This window comes from Canis lupus, chromosome 14 (assembly GCF_003254725.2).
Source record: "Canis lupus dingo isolate Sandy chromosome 14, ASM325472v2, whole genome shotgun sequence".
NCBI classification, from domain to species: domain Eukaryota; kingdom Metazoa; phylum Chordata; class Mammalia; order Carnivora; family Canidae; genus Canis; species Canis lupus.
The window spans coordinates 44714985-44733363 of record NC_064256.1 but is presented as its reverse complement, the minus strand read 5'-3'; the positions used below and the strand labels follow the sequence as shown (position 1 = coordinate 44733363).

Genomic DNA, 18379 nt, shown 5'->3' with positions numbered 1-18379 from the left:
AGAAAGAGAGAAATAACCTCAAAAATAAAAAAACAAAACAAAACAGCAAAGCAAAAAAAAGGGAATAATCTTGAATGACATAAACTGGCCACCAGAGGGTACTATGGAACAAGGAGCTAGTTACTGAAGTCAACGCTTTTGCTGTTTTACCCAGGTCCTGCTTTCGAGTTCAGGTTTCTGACTTCCACTCTGTTGTACTTGCTGTTGGATCACACCACAACGGCAGGTAAAGGATTGAGTCCTTACTGTTTTACACCTATTTTTGACAAGGAGAAATCTTTTCATTCATATTTTCTACATGAGGTGCCTTTTTTACTGTAAAAAAAATATCTTTTTTCAAAAAAAGATTGTTTTAGGGGCACCTGGGTTGCTTGGTGGTTGAGTGTCTGCCTTTGGCTCAGGTTGTGATCCTGGAGTCCTGGGATCAAGTACTGCATCAGGTTCCTCACAGACAACCTGTTTCTCCCTCTACCTATGTCTCTGCCTCTCTCTCTGTTTCTCTCATGAATAAATAAATAAGATATTTAAAAAATTAATTTAGAGAGAGAGAGCAAGAAGCAGAGGGTAGGAGGGGGATAAGCAGACTCCACACCAAGCACAGTGCCCAATGCAGGGCTTGATCTCATGACCCTGAGATCCTGACCTGAGCCAAAGTCAAGAGTTGGATGCCTTGGATGCCTAACCTACTGAGCCACTCAGGCGCCCCTATCAAAAATTTATCTTTAAGTATAACGTTATGGATAAAACCATGGGCTCCAGAATCAGCCTAGCCTGGACCCTAATCCCAATCAATCCTTTGTTAGTTGTGGGAGTTTTGGTGGGTACTTAATATCTCTGGCCTCAATTACCTCATTTGTAAATTGGGAAAAATAACCACCTCTTAGGGTTGTAAAAATGAACTGATAATATATGTAAAGTATCTAGTATATTTTCAGTCAGATAGTAAGTGCTCAATAAATGGTGGTAGTTATCATTACTATTTAAAGAGCCTCAGGCACCTGGGTGGCTCAGTCAGTTAAGCATCACGCTCAGATCATGATCTTGGGGTCCTGGGATTGAGCCCCACATGGGGCTCCCTGCTCAGCAGGGAGTCTGCTTCTCCTTCTCTGTCTCCCTCTGCCCCTTCCCACTGCTTGTGTGCTCTCTCTCTCAAATAAACAAATAAAAATCTTTAAAAAAAAAATAAAGAGCCTCTGGATCAACTTATTTTTTTAAATCATTTTTCCATCATAGCAATTCCATGTCAACAATTAAAGCCATCTGCCACTTAGTCCACACTGTTCCCTCTCAGAATTGAGCCTTTAGTTATCTTTGAAACTTTTATCACAAAGCATAGTGCTTGAGCAAAGAGACTCAAGTCTCAAGTGCTACTTGTTCAATTAAGTAAAGACAACAGAATAGGAAGCTTTTTTTATTTTTTAGAATGAGATGGAGAAAGTCGCCCTTATTAATCAGAAAATGGCTGAACTTCCAAAGCAATTTGTTTTAAGTTTTAGAGGGAATAAAAAAGGTAGAGAGATTTCATATTTTGTTCATGGTTATCATTAATTCATTAATAAAGCAATCATTTATCAAGCGCTTACTTTGTGCCTGCCTTTCAGAAGCTCACTGCTGGCCAGAAAGCTGGGAGAGAGCTCCCTAGTGTACAACATGATGAATACATTAGCTTTTGGACCATGGAGAGGGGATGGGTGGATTCTGCTTGTGTGGGAGTGGAAAGCAAGGAAGGCATTTGGTCTCATAATTGCTGCTCCTTGAGACATGGGCCACATTAACACATCCTCATAGTTACCCTGTTATTTGTATTTGTTTCAGCCAGCTTCACGGGTCAGCATCTCATGAGGGTAGTACGAAATGGGAAGGACCTTATTGTTCCCTTTACTGAATTGCCTGGAGAGCATCTCTTGGTGATTACAGCTGGAAGTGTGACATTTAATTAGTGGAGAAAGTGGAGTCAGGCAAGAGGCAGCCTGTGTTGGCGAGGGGGTGAGAAAAGGGTGGGGAAGAATTGATATGCTCAGTGGGACAGTTTGGCTCAGATTTTCTCCTAAGTCCAGGTTGGGTGTTCATATTACCACAGGTGGAGATTGTAGAGGCTAACAAATGAGCTGCCATGGACATCTAGAAACGGAGCAGAAAGAGGGGGTGGTGGGTGCACAAAGGGATGGGGAGAGTAATCCCCTCCATTAGGAGTAGTCAGGAAAGGTTCTCCAGAAAAGATTATCACTGAGCTGAATTTCAATGATTATTTGCCTGGTATGAGGAAAAACACTCCAGGTGGTAGGAACAGACTATGTCAAGGCACTGAAGCTTTCTAAAATGCCACAGAGATCTTGAGCATCAGTGTTTTAAAATTCACATGATGTCACCCAGACTCTTCAAAACTTAACTCCACTTGTGGGCAGAATCTATTTAATAGGTGCTGAACTTCTGTAATCCTTATCTCTGGAAAGTGTCCCCCTAGAGGGAGGTAACAAGTGCAGCTTTCTGCCCTGTGCCTTGTTCCACATCAGTCCCTCCTCATATAAATTCAAAGCAGCAAAAATAGTTCAACACGTAAAAGGCTTTGTGTTGAGTGGGTGTGTATTAAACAATGGTCTGCGTGGTTCAAGGTTCAGTTAGGATTTCAATATTGTAAAAGATGTCTTGCTGGACAAATTTATTTCACCCTAGGCTCTAGGAGGACTGGAGCTTTCTGAAGTTTCCAGGAATTCTTTAAACTTGGGTCCCTCAATCAAAGGGAAATGTTTTTCCCGAGAGGTTGAAGAGGCTCTGGTTTCTCTTTATGTGTTAGGAGGAAAGGGCAGAGAGTTTTGGAGTTAACCACACTTGATTTGACTGTTGGCTGTGTCACTTCCTAGCCATTTGAGATGGAGTCGGTTGCTTCTCTCTCTAGAGCTCAATTTTCATATATATATGTATGTATGTATGCATGTGTGTATATAGAATTGGGAGGATATTATATATGTATGCCATAGGGCTGTTTTGAGCATTACCATGAGTCCATGTATGTACAGAACTTGGCCTATAGTGGGTACTTAGTACATAGTGGGTCTTGTCCTTTCCTGAACTACTTCTTGGTGCTGGCCCAATGCACACTGTGGGGAAACCATTACCTACCCTATTACTGTTTGAATCCAGATAAAATCTAATTAAAATGGACACCAAGAACATCTGAGAGGAAATTGTGGTTGAGACATGGAAGTTGAGGAGTCTGCCTGTGAATTGGATTCCGGAAACTGTAAAGGATGCTGTCAATGCCCCCTGCCATAGCCCTGTGGTTCACCTTGGAGGTTGCTTGTAACTTGGGTCAACGGTTTCCATGTCATGCCAATGACCTACTCAAGCCCATGATTCTGTTCAGAGGGTTCCTCTGGCTTCCTGCATGTGCTATGCCTGGAAGTGCTGGGGAATTACTGCCCCTAGGAATGGCTCTCAACTAGTGGGGATGGGAGTTAATGGATAAAAATCCCAGCTCTCTTGCTCCTAGGCAGGGGCAATTCTCAGGTACGTTGTATGCATCTCATGGAGGGTTCCCAAAGGGATGGAGCCCCAGTTGTCATAGGGACATCAACACACCCTGTCACACCATGTAACACACTTCTCTGTTCCCCGACTCACTTCCTGGGATGACCTCCAAAAGTACTTGTATGCAAATTATTCTGTGCTTCTAGTAGCTGGGGCAGATCACATCATTACCATGGGCCTACAATGCTGCTCAGATCCAGGGCTTCTTTGCTGTCCCTGTGAGTGACTCACATATAGCACCAGGAGAATATTGCAGACCACAGGAACCGTGTCATCATTTCCCCTGAAGCAGGAAGCTGTATCATTCATCGACAGACTGAATGTGGCATTTGCCTTGCCACACAGAGAAAGAAGAAGAGCCATGGAGGTGGATAGAATGATTCTGGCTGGTGGTTAATTGAAGATCAGGTGGCCATCCTCATGGACATGATCAGCACAAAATGCTATACCACAGTCAGTCTACACTATGCCAAAACCACCAAAGTCTATGCCATTTTTACTCATGGAATCTTCTCTGGGCCATTTCCAGAATTACTAATGCTGCCCCTGAAGCTGTCAATATCACAAACACCATTCTACGTGAGGACAAAATGAAACACTGCTCTAATATTCAAGTTATGGGTATTTCAATGATTTTGCTGAGGCAATCCAAAGAGCAAACAACAGTACATGCCTTCTACTTGTTTAGCCATGGCCCTTCATGTCTCCAGAATATTATGATTTCATACATGATACTGTGAATTAAACTTTTTTGACTTTAGAATTCAGTAAAATATAGAATGATGAATATTAAAGCATCAGATCTCTGTTTTAAAACTTTGGAACAGGGCAGCCTGGGTGGCTCAGTGGTTTAGCGCCACCTTTGGCCCAGGGCGTGATCCTGAAGACCCAGGATCGAGTCCGGTGTGATCCTGGAGACCTGGGATCGAGTCTCGCGTCTGGCTCCCTGCGTGGAGCCTGCTTCTCCCTCTGCCTGTGTCTCTGCCCCCCCACCTCTCTGTGTCTCTCATGAATAAATAAATAAAATCTTAAAAAAAATAAAACTTTGGAACATATCTTTATGGTTTTAGGAAACCATGGTTAGAGGTAGAGGAATGTTTGTTTACTTTTTAATTGAACTTGTCTTGAATGAAAAGTTTTGGTGTCATTTTGCCTTGTTGAGAAGGGGAACTTTTACCTTTGTTCTTATGATACTCTGAGGCAACAATCATACAATTGTATAATTTCCTTATACAATCAATCCTCTTAAAAAAAACAATCCTCTTGTGAAAATTAATAGTTTACATATTTCTGATGTTGTCAGAGATAAATTCCTATTAAAGCATTTTGTGTACTAGTTTACTTGTAATGATAATATGAACATTTGGGTGAGGTTGCAATTAGCTCTTTACTTTTGAATGTGCATTAGAAAATCATGCAATACCTTGAATACTGACTTTCAGGGTTAAAATAAACTAGTTAGCTACTTTGCTTAATTTAAAGTGAATTTTATTTAGCTAAAAATGCCAATGAATCATATATTTTCTGATAGACAAATCAGAGGCAACAAAATCATAGGTAAATGCAGTTTTATGAATTGCCTCTAATCCAACTGGAACCACAGTTGCAACTTTTAAACTACAGCTTCTAAAAATATGTGGTAACTGCTCACACTTACTTGAACTTCTAAGTCTAAAAATTCCAAAAGCTATGTCCAGCAATAGACTACTGTATTCAAACTTACTATCAAATTGATGAGCAATTTCTGACTGCCTTAGTTGGCTGCAAATTGAAGTTGGAAGATGTATAGAATTCCCAATTCTTTGAGATGCACTCTAACATATCCTGTTTTTTTGCATTGTATTTGTAGCTTCTATCCTTCATTATTTCCTCAGTAATCTTATGTTGTGGATTTCCCTCATAATGAAGACTACCTTAAATCCATTAACATTCAGTCTGATTCTCTTTTTTGCTTTTGATAGAGGAAATAGATAAATTTGTTATGAGTGCCTCTAAATGCATATTTAAACACTATCCCCTTTCTGAACTTGTTTCATTCATATTAAATACACTTTGCTTTTTGCATTCTGAAGCAGCAAGTCTATCAAGCAAATGATTATTGTAACTGCAGATTTTAACTGAAAGATATAGATAAAAGAATGTTAAGAAAAAAGTATTAATAAGTAAACCTTAATTGTTTCATTAGGATAATGTTCAAAAATTGTCAAGAGTGATGGTTGGGAAAATCCCACTGAAGATGATGTTACCCATAGGCTGATAATTTACAACAGTTCCCTAAATGAGATGTTCCGCCAACTATAGAGCTGAAGAAAAGAGTTGGACTTTAGATAAATATTGGCTAGGATATCCAACCTGAATAATTTAGATCAAAAAGAAAGGTGGGGGGGATCCCTGGGTAGCTCAGCGGTTTGGCACCTGCCTTCGGCCCAGGGTGTGATCCTGGGGTCCCGGGATCCAGTCCCACATCAGGCTTCCTGCGCGGGGCCTGCTTCTCCCTCTGCCTGTGTCTCTGCCTCTCACTCTGTCTCTGTGTCTCTCATGAATAAATAAAAATCTTAAAAAAAAAAAAAGGTGGGGATTTGCCTGGCTAGACAAAGTCTGGGAACTTCCATTCTGCTGTATTTTAATAAAGGGAGAGAATATATCCTCTGATCTAAATTCTGAATTGAAAATCAAAGCTATTTATCAAGCAAATTTGAATTAGATTTAGAGTTTTAATCTCTGATATAGTAGGTAGTCAAAATTAAAGCTAGCAAGTAGCATTTAGTTATTGAAGAGCCAGTGTAGCGCTTTCAAGTGAGAACTTCATTTAAATCTGACAAGCAATACAGTATAATAATGTATATCTAGAAAGCATTGGTTTAGCATGATGAAAGGACCACGTTTTGAAACTGTGTAGTATCTATTATTTTTGAGGAATACATGAGTTCTGCATTTGAATATCTTTCTTTGGACAAATGGAAATATAGTTTTTAACCCGTTTATGAAGACGTCTTGATATGCAAATACAGACATGTTGACATGGTTAACACCAGTCAATTTAGAGATGCACATCTGGCTTTGAGATATTTTGAGTCTAAGAATATACTGAACTAGTTTTATAATAATGATTATCAGACAGAAAACCTGACTTAAAAATTGCATTGTCTTTCTCTGGCTTGAGAATTTATTGTTCTACCATTATTTAACATTATATTTGTATTCTAATGTGCTTTACACACATTCATGAATTAATTAGTATGGATTTGGCCATACTCAGACCAAATTTTAAGATTTGGGGAGTACAATCCAACCAAGTTGATAAAAATCTTTTGTAAGCAGCTGATCCCAGGACTTCCCCCACTCTTGCTCCTCACTGGTCCAGAAGACAAACCACATTTTCTGCTTATGTCTAACTCTGTTGAATCAGGAGTGGTCCAGCCTGTATCTAGTCAAACAAGGGAGTCAGAGAATTAGGAACATGCAAAAGCCATTGAACCCCAAACTCAAATTGTATAAGAAATTTATAGATATTCGTGTTACACCATATTATATGATAGTAATATCTAGAAAGAGCGACACTGTGGTATCTGCATGGAACACAGTATTTCTCCCATACGATGATAAATGTTTTCAGTAAAATCATGTAGCAATAAATAAAATCATGAGCTGAAGGAGTGAAGAGGCCTATCAAAAACATCTGGGATCCACACAGAAATCCATGCAAGAATGTTCATAGCAGTGTTATTCATAATAACCAAAAGATGAAGCAACCCAGAGGTCCACCAACAGATGAGTGGATGAACAAATTGTGGTACATCCACACAATGGAATACTATTCAGCCATAAAAAGCAATGAAGTGCCAAAACATGCTATAACATGGATAAAGCTTGAAAACATTGCACTAAGTAAAAGAAGCCGAACATGAAAGGTCACCTATTATTCCTTTTATATGATATAAGAATAGGCAAATCCAGAGACAGAAAGCAGACTAGAGGTTATCAGGGTAGGGAAGGAGGGGTGAGTGAAGGATGGCTTCTTAAATGGGTACAGGGTGTTGTAATGGGGGGATGGAAAAGTTTGGAAAGCAGAGAGAGCTCTGGTGATTGCACAACATTGTGAATACACTAACTACAATTGATGGTACACTTTGAATCAGCAGTGCTTTTTTTTTAAGATTTTATTTATTTGAAAGGGAGAGAGATGGAGCACAGGGGGGAGGGGCACAGGGAGAGGGAGGAGCAAACTCCCTGCTGAGCAGGGAGCCTGATGCAGGGCTCTATCCCAGGACACTGGGACCATGACTTGAGCCAAAGGCAGATGCTTAACTGATTGAGCCACCCAGATGGCCCACAACTGAGTGTACACTTTAAAATAGCTAATTGTATGTTATGTGAATTTACCTCAATTAAAAAAAAAAAGCTGGGAAGATTTTCAAAAAATCTGAGCCTTGACCTTTCCCAGCTCCACATTGTGATTTGCCTCCTAGGGAGCATATTGACGTGTAAGCTCACGTTATAAAGGATATGAGGTGACTACCTGGCTTAGGATGACTCATCATCATTTATTAGGCAACCTGGAGGCTTGAGAGCAGTGCATTTCGGGCAATTTGCTGATTCCTTTAGGCACTCTTAACGCTGAGCTCCGTGGGTAGCAAGAAATAGCATGTGATTAGAGCAGAAGCAATTACTCTTGGAAAAGCATCATTAATTTTAAAAAGCTCTTGTCCTGAGCTATGTGGCTAAGTGGAGACAAATTAGGGTGCTGTCTAGAGGAAAGAAAGTGTTTTCCCCTCTTTAGGACAGAAAGGAAACCTAAAGTCATCTGTTCAAGTACTTAATTCTTCAGGGGGTGGGAGTCGCAGATTTGGGGGCTTGCGAGATTGGTGCTGGGTTAGTCGTAGGAGGCTTAGGGTTTATATCAAGTGTACTGCAAGCTGCTTCAGTTCTTTGTTGCTTTGTTTCCGTGGTGATAAAAAGGAACTGTTCATATTTCCCATTAGCTTCCATCTTAGAGTCTTCCTGGGGTCTAATTAGTAAGGAGGAAAGGACAGGGTACCATTCTCTATTTTATTTTATTTATTTACTTTTGTATATTTTTTTATTGGAGTTTGATTTGCCAACATATAGTTTGACACCCAATGTTCATACCGTCAAGTGGCAGGGTACCATTCTCAAAAGACCTGGTGTGTAGGGTATGTTCTGGGATCCCTTTTTGGGGCCATGCCCTTTAGCAAAGCAAAGCAAAGCAAAGCAAAGCAAAGCAAAGCAAAGCAAGATAATCTCCCAAGTTCTTATTTAGAAATAGATCCTGAAATGCAAATTCTTACTAACAAAGAATTCAAAGTACTTGGACAGTGGGAATTTTTACTTTTCACTTCTGAAACCCCAGCCAGACAGGATTGTAAAAACCAAACCAAACCTCAATGAATGTTTCTCTGAGGCTTAAAATAATACGTATTGAATGCCTAGTGTGTCCTAGGCTTTGTACTATATTCTTTTATAAAGATTATGTCATTGGTATTTTGAGGTATTACCATACCTGAAATCTTATAACCAGGATTTGAATGCAAGTTTTTTTTTTTCTCCAAATCCAGTGCTCTTTCTACATTGGCTTTTCTTTGGGAAATTACTTAGCTGCTGTACTTATTTATTATTATTATTATTTTTTTTTTAGCTGCTGTACTTATACTTTCTCTTTCCACTCTTCTCCCCTTTCTAGTTCTTTTTTTTTTTTTAAGATTTTATTTATTTATTCATGAGAGACACACACAGAGAGAGAGAGAGAGAGGCAGAGACACAGGCAGAGGGAGAAGCAGGCTCCATGCAGGGAGCCCGATGTGGGACTCGATCCCGGGTCTCCAGGATCACACCCTGGGCTGAATGCGACGCTAAACCACTGAGCCACCGGGGCTGCCCCTCCCCTTTCTAGTTCTAAAATAGAATTCCTATTCTTTCGAAAGAAAAAAAAAGTATATCCAGTTTCTACAATTCTATACCCCCTATTTCATTTTATATCCCATGGTAATATGATTTCTGTTTCTGTCTTTCCACTGAAATACTGCAAAAGGGGGTTTCCAAAACACATGGGCATATTTAATTCCTATTCTTGCTGGACTTCTCTGTGGTGGTTGCAGTTTGGCCATTTCTTCCTCCTCCTCTGGTTGTCTTGCTTTGGTCTCTGCTGGTCTTCTTCCCCCTCTGAATGTTCCTCTTCAGTCTCTTCTGAGGCTCCTCTTTCATTCAGAATGACCAATAGTGAACATGTCCTGGCACTCTGAGGGAAGCCCCATTGTCCCTCACAGTTACACAATGGTTGGACATCAGTGCATTTCCCAAAGTCCAGATGACTCAAGGTAGATAGCACACATATAGCACAATTCCCAGGTTAGGCTGAGACCTTGTCTTCTTCACTTCTGAATCATCACTGCTTGACCTATTATGGTGTCTAAAGGAGTATATGCTGAATACATAGAATGATGGGTATATCTCCAATAGAGAGTGAGTCCATTCTATGCAGAGGATGCAGAAAGTGCCCAAAAAATGTGGCCAGAAGTGTGTGGGGCTTTCCTAGGCAACTGTGAGGAGGGCAGTGTGGCAATCACGTTGGGTGAAGGGCTGAAGAAACTGTTGATGATGAAGCCGGCAAGTGTGAAAAAATGGTCAGACTTTTGAAGAGAACAGAAAAGAACAGAAAAGAAAAGATTACTGGGTATCTTACAGAATGCTGGGCATTGTCTAGTGCACTCTTCCATATTATGTGGTTCTATAGTAGTCTGTACCTCTCACTTCTTTGCATTATTTATAACCCTGTAAGTTATACAACTCTAAGAGTAAGGCAAATGATTCTTGTCTATAGAAATGAAAATGAATTTTGTCACGTGGAAATGCAGTTGATTCCCCATATCCTTCAACCCCAAAGCACATAGGTGGGAGGAATCATCCAGTTTTGTTTCTGTTAAAAATTCATTTCATCATGTCTGACTGACTGTGTATGTGCCTGCTCTGTGGATACTCCTTTGGGCTGGATTTTTTAGAAAAGACTTATTTATTTATGAGAGAGACACACACATAGGCAGAGACATATGCAGGGAGCTTGATGTGGGACTCGATCCCGGATCCCGGGATCACGCCCTAAGCTAAAGGCAGACACTCAACAGCTAAGCCACCCAGATGTCCCTGGACTGGATTTTAACACCCTACCAGTTCCTTGTTAATTAGTGGGCTAAAAAAGATCTTTGACAGGTGTTCACTTTATATTTGTATGAGAGTCATGATTTTACCCTTCATTAAAAAAAAGTACTTTTTAAAAGAAAGTAGATGGAGTTAGATTTTGTAGAGTCCTAAAAGTCATTTTAGAAGTTTAGGTTTTATACAGTTTCAGAGACTTTTTTTTTTTAAGATTTACATATTTATTTATTTATTTGAGAGAGCGTGAGGGTGGGAGGAGGGGCAGAGAGAGAAAGTATCTCAACCAGACTCCCCACTAAGTGCAGAGCCTGATTTGGGGCTTGATCTCATGACCCTGAGATCATGATTCAAGCTAAAATCAAGAGTCAGATGTCCAACTGATTGAGCCACCCAGGTGCTTCTGGTATCAGAGCCTTTGAAAGCTAAAGCAAACTGGGTTTAGTTTTGTGTTTTGGGACTTTGGAGCACATGCAGTTGGGCTGGAGAGACCAGCTGTTGGGCCATTGCCAGAATTCAGGTAGGACATGGAGAGAGATGGAATAAGACTGAGCACAAAACCTTAGCATGTAGAGTCATGCCTGGTGCTTCATAAACACTTATTGAAGGAATAAACAAATGGATAGTTAAGTACTAACTTTGGAAAAGAGGGAGATCAGAGAAGCATTTCTGAAAACAAGTTTCAATTAGGCCTACCCATTACCTTCCAGACTCAATCATTTAAACCTTCTGATTAAATTCTTTGGGTTTGTATTTTCACTGAACCTTATTAATATGATTTTTAAGAGATGGTACCAAATAATTTTCTTCAGACATATTCTGAAATCCTCTTTAACTCAGTTCTATATTCACTTTTTCCCAGGTGATTTCTGTTGACTCCGATAATCTTTAGCCCATAGGGTTTCATGGTTGTGCTCCATGAAGAGTATTATGCTCTTTGGAGAGGTAAATAAAGAAATTGGCACTTTGAGGTTATAGTGGACAGTGAACCCAGTGAACCACTTGTGGACTCTCTTCCCACATTGACCCTGTGACTTAAAACATTTTTTATTGATTTTTATTTACTTATTTTTTAATTTTTATTTATTTATGATAGTCAGAGAGAGAGAGAGAGAGAGAGAGGCAGAGACACAGGCAGAGGGAGAAGCAGGCTCCATGCACCGGGAGCCCGATGTGGGATTCGATCCCGGGTCTCCAAGATTGCGCCCTGGGCCAAAGGCAGGCGCTAAACCGCTGCGCCACCCAGGGATCCCTGATTTTTAAAAGATTTTATTTATCCATGAGAGACAGAGAGAGAGAGAGAGAGAGAGAGATGCAGAGACATAGGCAGAGGGAGAAGCAGGCTCCACGAAGGGAACCCAGTGTGGACCTCGATCCCGGAACTCCAGAATCATGCCCTGGGCTGAAGGCAGGCACTAAACCGCTGAGCCACCCGGGGATCCCCTTATAGATTTTTTTTAAAGATTTTCTTTTTTTTTTTTTTTTCAATACTCTTGTACCCACCAATGGTACAGCTTTTATTGTGAATCTTAACAAAAAAAATTTTAAAGGTTTTTTCAATTCTACAGATTTTAAAAAGGCATTAAATTAAACATTTCTAGAAGTCACTAAAAATCTCCAAATTATGTCTTCACTTAAAACAGAATCGATGTTATTTATTTAAACCATTGTCACCGTTTTATATTCATATTTTTTTCAAAAGTAGGATAAATTTTAATTTTAAAAAGATATAATCATTTCAATGAGTATAGCTCCATCACAGTTCATGAGATTTACACTTATTTACTAAACTAATATTTAGTAAACAAATTCATTTGTATCAAATACAGACAAAAAAAAACCCCATACAATATCATGAAATGGTTTCAATATTCGTGGTGAGTATAGGACTTGAGACAAAGTCTCAAGATCAGTGCATCTACAATGTTTAACCTACAAAATTATCATCTTTAATTATCAAAAACACAAAACAAAAAATTACATTTTAAAAAGGAAAATGATAGTTTCAAAGTCAAAGTGACTCTTCTCATTTCAAAAACAGAATTTTTCTAAAACATCAAGTAGAAAGGTTACATAGAAAAACACTGCACACCTTAACTAAGCAAACTTGAGAAAAACCTTTATCTACAGACCTAAAATGAATCCATGCAGTTTTAAAAATTACAACTATTCTACCCCCTTGTATTCTTTATTATTACATATGTTTCCTAATATATATTTAACAAAAATGATAATACTTTCAAGATACAGAACATATAAAAGAGGAAAAAACTGAAGGTATAACCCCTACAGAGAAGCAAAGCAAACTGTGAAGTGAAAAGTGATCATGTTCTCAAAAGTAGAAACGTGTGACTTTCATTTAAGCTTTAAAACAGCAGGCTGTCAGGGTGCCTGGCTGGCTCAGTCAGAAGAGTGTGCAACTCATGATTTTGGTATTATGAGTTGGAGACCCACGTTGGGTATAGAAATTACGAAAAAATAAATAAAAACAAAAACAAAAAATAATAATAAAGTAGCAGGCTGCCTAATTAATCCAGACAGTAAGGAAAGCAGGTAGGGAAGGAAGTTAGAGCTAGGATAAAAGAGATGATGCATCTAAGAAGATAATCTACCTTGTCTTCAGTTTCTCTTTTGACCTCTTAAGTAAGTATAAAGGTAAAGATGAGAAACTACTCACTCCCAGTAGAGTCGACAAAAAATAAAATGGAAAAACTTATCCCTTGCTATGTTCCACTAAATTTTTACCAATAAAAATGGAAAGAAACTTAGGGAAAACCATACTTTCACCTCAAACAAATTACAGGCAATCATATTTTAAACCAATCTTTTAACTATAAGTTTAATATACACTCTAAGAGAATGGTCTGAGAAAAAAATAGGCAGCTATTTTAAGCTCCATATAAATTGAATCTTTACACTTATCTTTTAAATACAGAAACATGTTATCATTTCCTCTCTAATCTTCTAAAATCCCATGCAAAAAGACAAGTCTCACCCATACCACAAATGTAAAAACAAAAGCAGAATAAAGATTAATTACTTATACGATAGGTTATGCCATTACAAAATGGGAACAAAGTCTGACCTGCTCCTTTATTAATGAATTATAGATACATTCATAAATATCAATGAAGTGATTAAATACTAAACTGATCTTATCTTCCACATAAATTAAGATGGAAGGAGAGACGCTTGATCAAAAGTATTTAAAATAAAACTTCATAATCCTTTTTTTGGGATTTCTTAAATTCCACTTTCCAACTTGTAATCGGTGCATTAATTTATACAGCACACACTAACACTTACTATGTAACATTAAAGTTCCCACTTAAGAAACTGTTCACCAGTGAAATAAGAAGCACCAGGGGGAAGAAAAAAAAAGCCAACCTGCCTAGGAAAGTAATAGAAGGGAAAGACAGGAGGAGGCCGGGTCCTTTCATGATGTAGTTCAGCCAGTACTTACTCTGGAACCATCTACCTCCAGACTTCTTGTTGTGAGAGATAATTCGATGTCTTTATTTTTAAAAAGCCAAAAAGAAATGAAATTGCTCATAAACTTTTATACAGAATTCATCAAAACAATTTTTTTCTTGGAACAAAAATGGCAAAAAAAAAAAAATGGTAAAAAACCTGAGTTTTCTAGAGACTTGTATGAATATCGAGCTATGAAGATACACAAAGCTGAAGTATCTAGAATCACTTGGCTGCCTTTAGTCTTCAGCAAAATCACAAAGTGCTCAAAAATTCTTTGACCTTTTCAATAAGACCATCGTGTTTGTCTTTAAAGTCTTCATTGATATCCAGAGTTAAGATAGGGATTTCTTGTAGAAAATCAAAGTTGGTTTTCAGTGTTCTATGAAGTAGCCAGCTCTCATGCTTATAGTGAAGCTTCTCTAAATATTCAAGAGGAATGCCTTGTTCTTCATTTCTTCCCCGTAAATATATTCTATTCAAGCATTTCTCTGGAGTGGCTCGAAGATAAATGATTCCATCCAGTTCCAGGCTTTGGCCAAATTGGTGATTCATCCAGTCATGCCAGTCTTGATAAATTGTCCACTCTGTTTCATTCATGCACTCAGATTCATACAGATTAGCTGCAAAGACATACCTGTCACTATATATAGATCGTTCAAAAAATAATACAGGTTTCTCTGCATCTTTGAGCTTGCCATCAAGACAGGCAAGCTGGGCTCTTATTCGACTGAGGCACGCATATGACTGGAAGGTAAAAGACCACCGTTCAGGCTTCTCATACATCATCTGAAGAACATTCCCACCACTTTTCTGAGATGTTGTCAGTTCCTCACAGTCACCTTGAGCACTTTGAACACTGCACCAACGGGCAACAGGTTCAGGAACCACTTCCCAATCCTCACAGACCTGTTTAAGGATATTCACAAATGTTGTCTTCCCTGAAGCGATGTTCCCCTCGATGGCGATTTTCTTGATGCGGCTTCCCTCCGAGCCGGTCGCGGGGGACGGGCAGCTTCTCTTGGGCGGGGTGGCCATGCCGGGCTTCGCGGCGCCCCGAGCGCATCCGACGGGGGGATGGAGGTGGCCGCAGGTGCGCGCGCTGGGGCCGCCCCCGCCGCCGCCGCCGCCGCCGCCGAACCCGACCCGACGCGCAGGCAGAGGCCCCGGAGCCGCAGCCTCTCCCTTTTAAAGATTTTCTTTTAAAATAATCTCTACATCTATCTAACATGGGGCTCAAATGCACAACCCCAAGGTCAAGAGTCACATGCTCTACAGACTGAGTCAGCCAGGCACCCTTCCCTGTGGCTTTTTTGGCCAATGGGACATTAGTAGGCATAAGATAGGCAGAGACTGGATACATAGTTAGATACATAGTTATAGTTAGATATTGGGGCTTGTCCTCTGGACCACCCTTGTAACCCAAGTACCATGCTGTAATGAAGTCTAGGCTACCCTGTTAGAGAGAAGCCACCTGGGGAGGAGCTAGGGTTGGAGACATCACATGGAAAAAAGACTGAGTTCCTCACTAAATGCAAAGTGCATGAGTGACCCCAGCTAGTCTCCCACAGACTGAAGAGAAATGATACATTGTTAAGCCACTATATTTTAGGGTGTGTGTGTGTGTGTGTGTGTGTGTGTGTGTATGTGTTGCAGCAATAGAAAACTGAAACGGTGTGAGAGCCATTTGCCTGGCGGGCAACCAGGAAGTTCATCTGAAGTTCATTGTCTGAAAAATTCTCAATGAGAGGCCTTGGTGATTCTGTCCAACTACAGTTCCTATCTCCAGGAAGGTAACAAGTGCACCCCCTTTTTGAGTTATTCCAGTTTCAGCTCTCAGCTGGTTCAGGTCAGTGGGTGCTTGAGTGTTTCGTTTACTTTGTCCCCTGCCTGTTGGGCCTCGGTCTCACCGGAGGGAAAGGTAGCATGGCAAGATACATGCTGTACCTTAGATACAGCAGATTCTAGAGGGATCCCAATAATTGGCTGTCTATGTCAGACAGACGCCTGTGAAATTGGTTCCACCATAGCAAGCTCTCGAGGGGCTTGGAGAATTGGGTCTATTTGGCTAATTATTCTTGATATTTCCTTCTCTCTCTCTCTCTCTCTCTCTCTCTCTCTCTCTCTCTCTCTCACACACACACACACACACACACACACGAAGTTTGAACATGAAATTAGAACTAATGAAAATAAGGGATGGCATTCTGAAGTGATTTGTCTTATTCTTGCTTTGGGTATATATTTCATCTCACAGAGACAGGAATTTTTTAAAAATGGTTTTATTTATTTATTTGAGAGACAGTGAGTGAGCAAGCAGGGGAAAGGGCAGAGGGACATGGCAAAAAAGAATCTCAAGCTAACTCCACAGTGAGCACAGAGCCTGACATGGAGCTGGATCCTGTGACCCTGAGATCATTACCTTAGCTAAAATCAAGAGTCAGATGCTTAACTGACTGAGCCACCCAGTTGCCCTGACGGGAATTTTAATTGTAAAAGTTAGCTACTCTTGGGTGACCCAAAATGTGAATATGTGTCCAAAGATGGAGCAATCTTTTCCCAACATTCCCTATCAGTGATTGCTCACTTTAATTTCCATCTTTTATTCCTTGCTCTCCTACTCACTGTACTTATCAACATCTATAATATTGAATGATAATTTTAATTGCTTTGCTTGAGGAATAATATTTGGTTGCAGATCCATGAATGGCTGTTGAGCCTTTGGCTGAGTGGGTAAAGTAGGCTGAAGCAAAAGCAGACTACTTGGGGCAATTTTTATAGAGGATATGTGAAGGAAGGGTGAAGAGGAGAAGTGGTGAGCTCCCAGAGCATGTCTGGAAGGGTGATTCAAGGCACAGTTGTTGGGGTGAAGGCTATCTGCTGAGCCTCTCCATTCCTCTATTTCCATGGAATCTTCAGTAAAATGCCCATGACTAGTAAATTTGTTGTGGAATCATTCTGTTTTGAGATGCATTGAAGTGCTGAATCCTTGGGTGTGGGGTATAGCAGAGACTGCCCATGGAGATCCATACCATCTGGGTGCCACTGGTAATGTTTATGGCAAGAACTCCAGTGGTATAAATAATAGAAACTGGTGCTCACACAATGTGCCTCCCCACTCTTTGAGAAGAGCTCCCCTCTTCTTTGAGCAGGCCAAAAGGATTTGATTCATGAACACCCAAGTTCTTGGGGAGAGGTGAGGGATAATGGGTAGATTGGGAATAGGAGATGGAGCCACTATTGTTTGTGTAATGTTGTTAAAAGAAACCTGATTGGAGGCAATCACCAACCCCAAGGTTGGCTTAAGCTAATCATGGGATCCCCTCTGCTTTTTAGCTGGTGATGCAGTTTAGGGAACTGGGCATAGGATCTGGTTCTGGCCAGTAAGGGGGAACATTTACTGGGTGTTCTAGGGTACAGTTTCCCTCCCTAATTTCCTTCCCTAAAAGACAATCTGTACTGAGATCCCACCAGTCCTCTTCCTTTCTGCTTGGATTGCTATTATATGAGGTTGCAATACCTGGAGCTTTGGAAGCCATCTTGTGGCCCCAAGAAGATGGCCAACACAATTGCAGAAAGGCTGATCCACCTTGGAACAACCTATCTCCAGGCATTTTGTTAGGTGAGATGAATAAACATGCTTGTGGTTTAGCTACTGCTAATTGGGTTTTCTGTGATGCGCAGCAGATACAGAACCCAAGTATTCCTCTCCACCTTTTGTCATGGGCTAGATGAAGTTGGGTGCTTTGGTGTCCTCACCTTGAATGCAAAGTTGGAGTTTCCAGGTTGCAGCCACTGGCAGCTGCAGAATGGATGTAGCATCTGAAGTTGTGAAGGGTTTGGTCTGCTTGCTAGGCAGAGAACTGGGGTTCAGTCCCTATAGAGCTCGGGCTGGCACTCAGCATTCGCTTGTTCTTTCTTGCTCTCTCTGTTTCCTTTACCTTCATCTACGCTCTCTCCCTTCTTCCTCCAAGGGCCGCATATGCCTGTGGGGAGCAGTAGCCAGAGAGAGAATCCTGAAGCAGCTCATGCTCCAAAAGATGTGCATGTGTTCCACTTTGGCTAGGATTCTTTCAAACTAGACACAGTTCCATGATGTCCCCATAGCTCACGGATGTAGGTACAGTGTACCACCTATAAACCTCGGATCATCTCTGAGGAATGTTCTATTGTTGTGTGATCTGACCCTTTCCACTTCCACTCCAAAAGCCAG

The 18379-nt window shown here is 40.4% G+C and overlaps 1 protein-coding gene and 1 pseudogene across 1 annotated transcript; one reads left to right on the top strand and one right to left on the bottom strand.

The window, feature by feature from the left end:
- The first annotated feature begins 736 nt into the window (after positions 1-736).
- On the top strand, positions 737-4747 carry LOC112670839 (ribose-phosphate pyrophosphokinase 2-like; annotated as a pseudogene).
- Positions 4748-12159: 7412 nt separating this feature from the next.
- LOC112670684 (deoxycytidine kinase) lies at positions 12160-15348 on the bottom strand. The gene has a single exon (XM_025464566.3). The coding sequence runs from the start codon at positions 15202-15204 to the stop codon at positions 14422-14424; it is 783 nt and encodes a 260-aa protein (XP_025320351.1). The 5' UTR covers positions 15205-15348; the 3' UTR covers positions 12160-14421.
- Positions 15349-18379: the final 3031 nt, after the last annotated feature.

Excerpts from the sequence above, each read along its gene's own strand:
- LOC112670684 (XM_025464566.3), bottom strand. The coding sequence starts at position 15,204 with ATGGCCACCCCGCCCAAGAGAAGCTGCCCGTCCCCCGCGACCGGCTCG.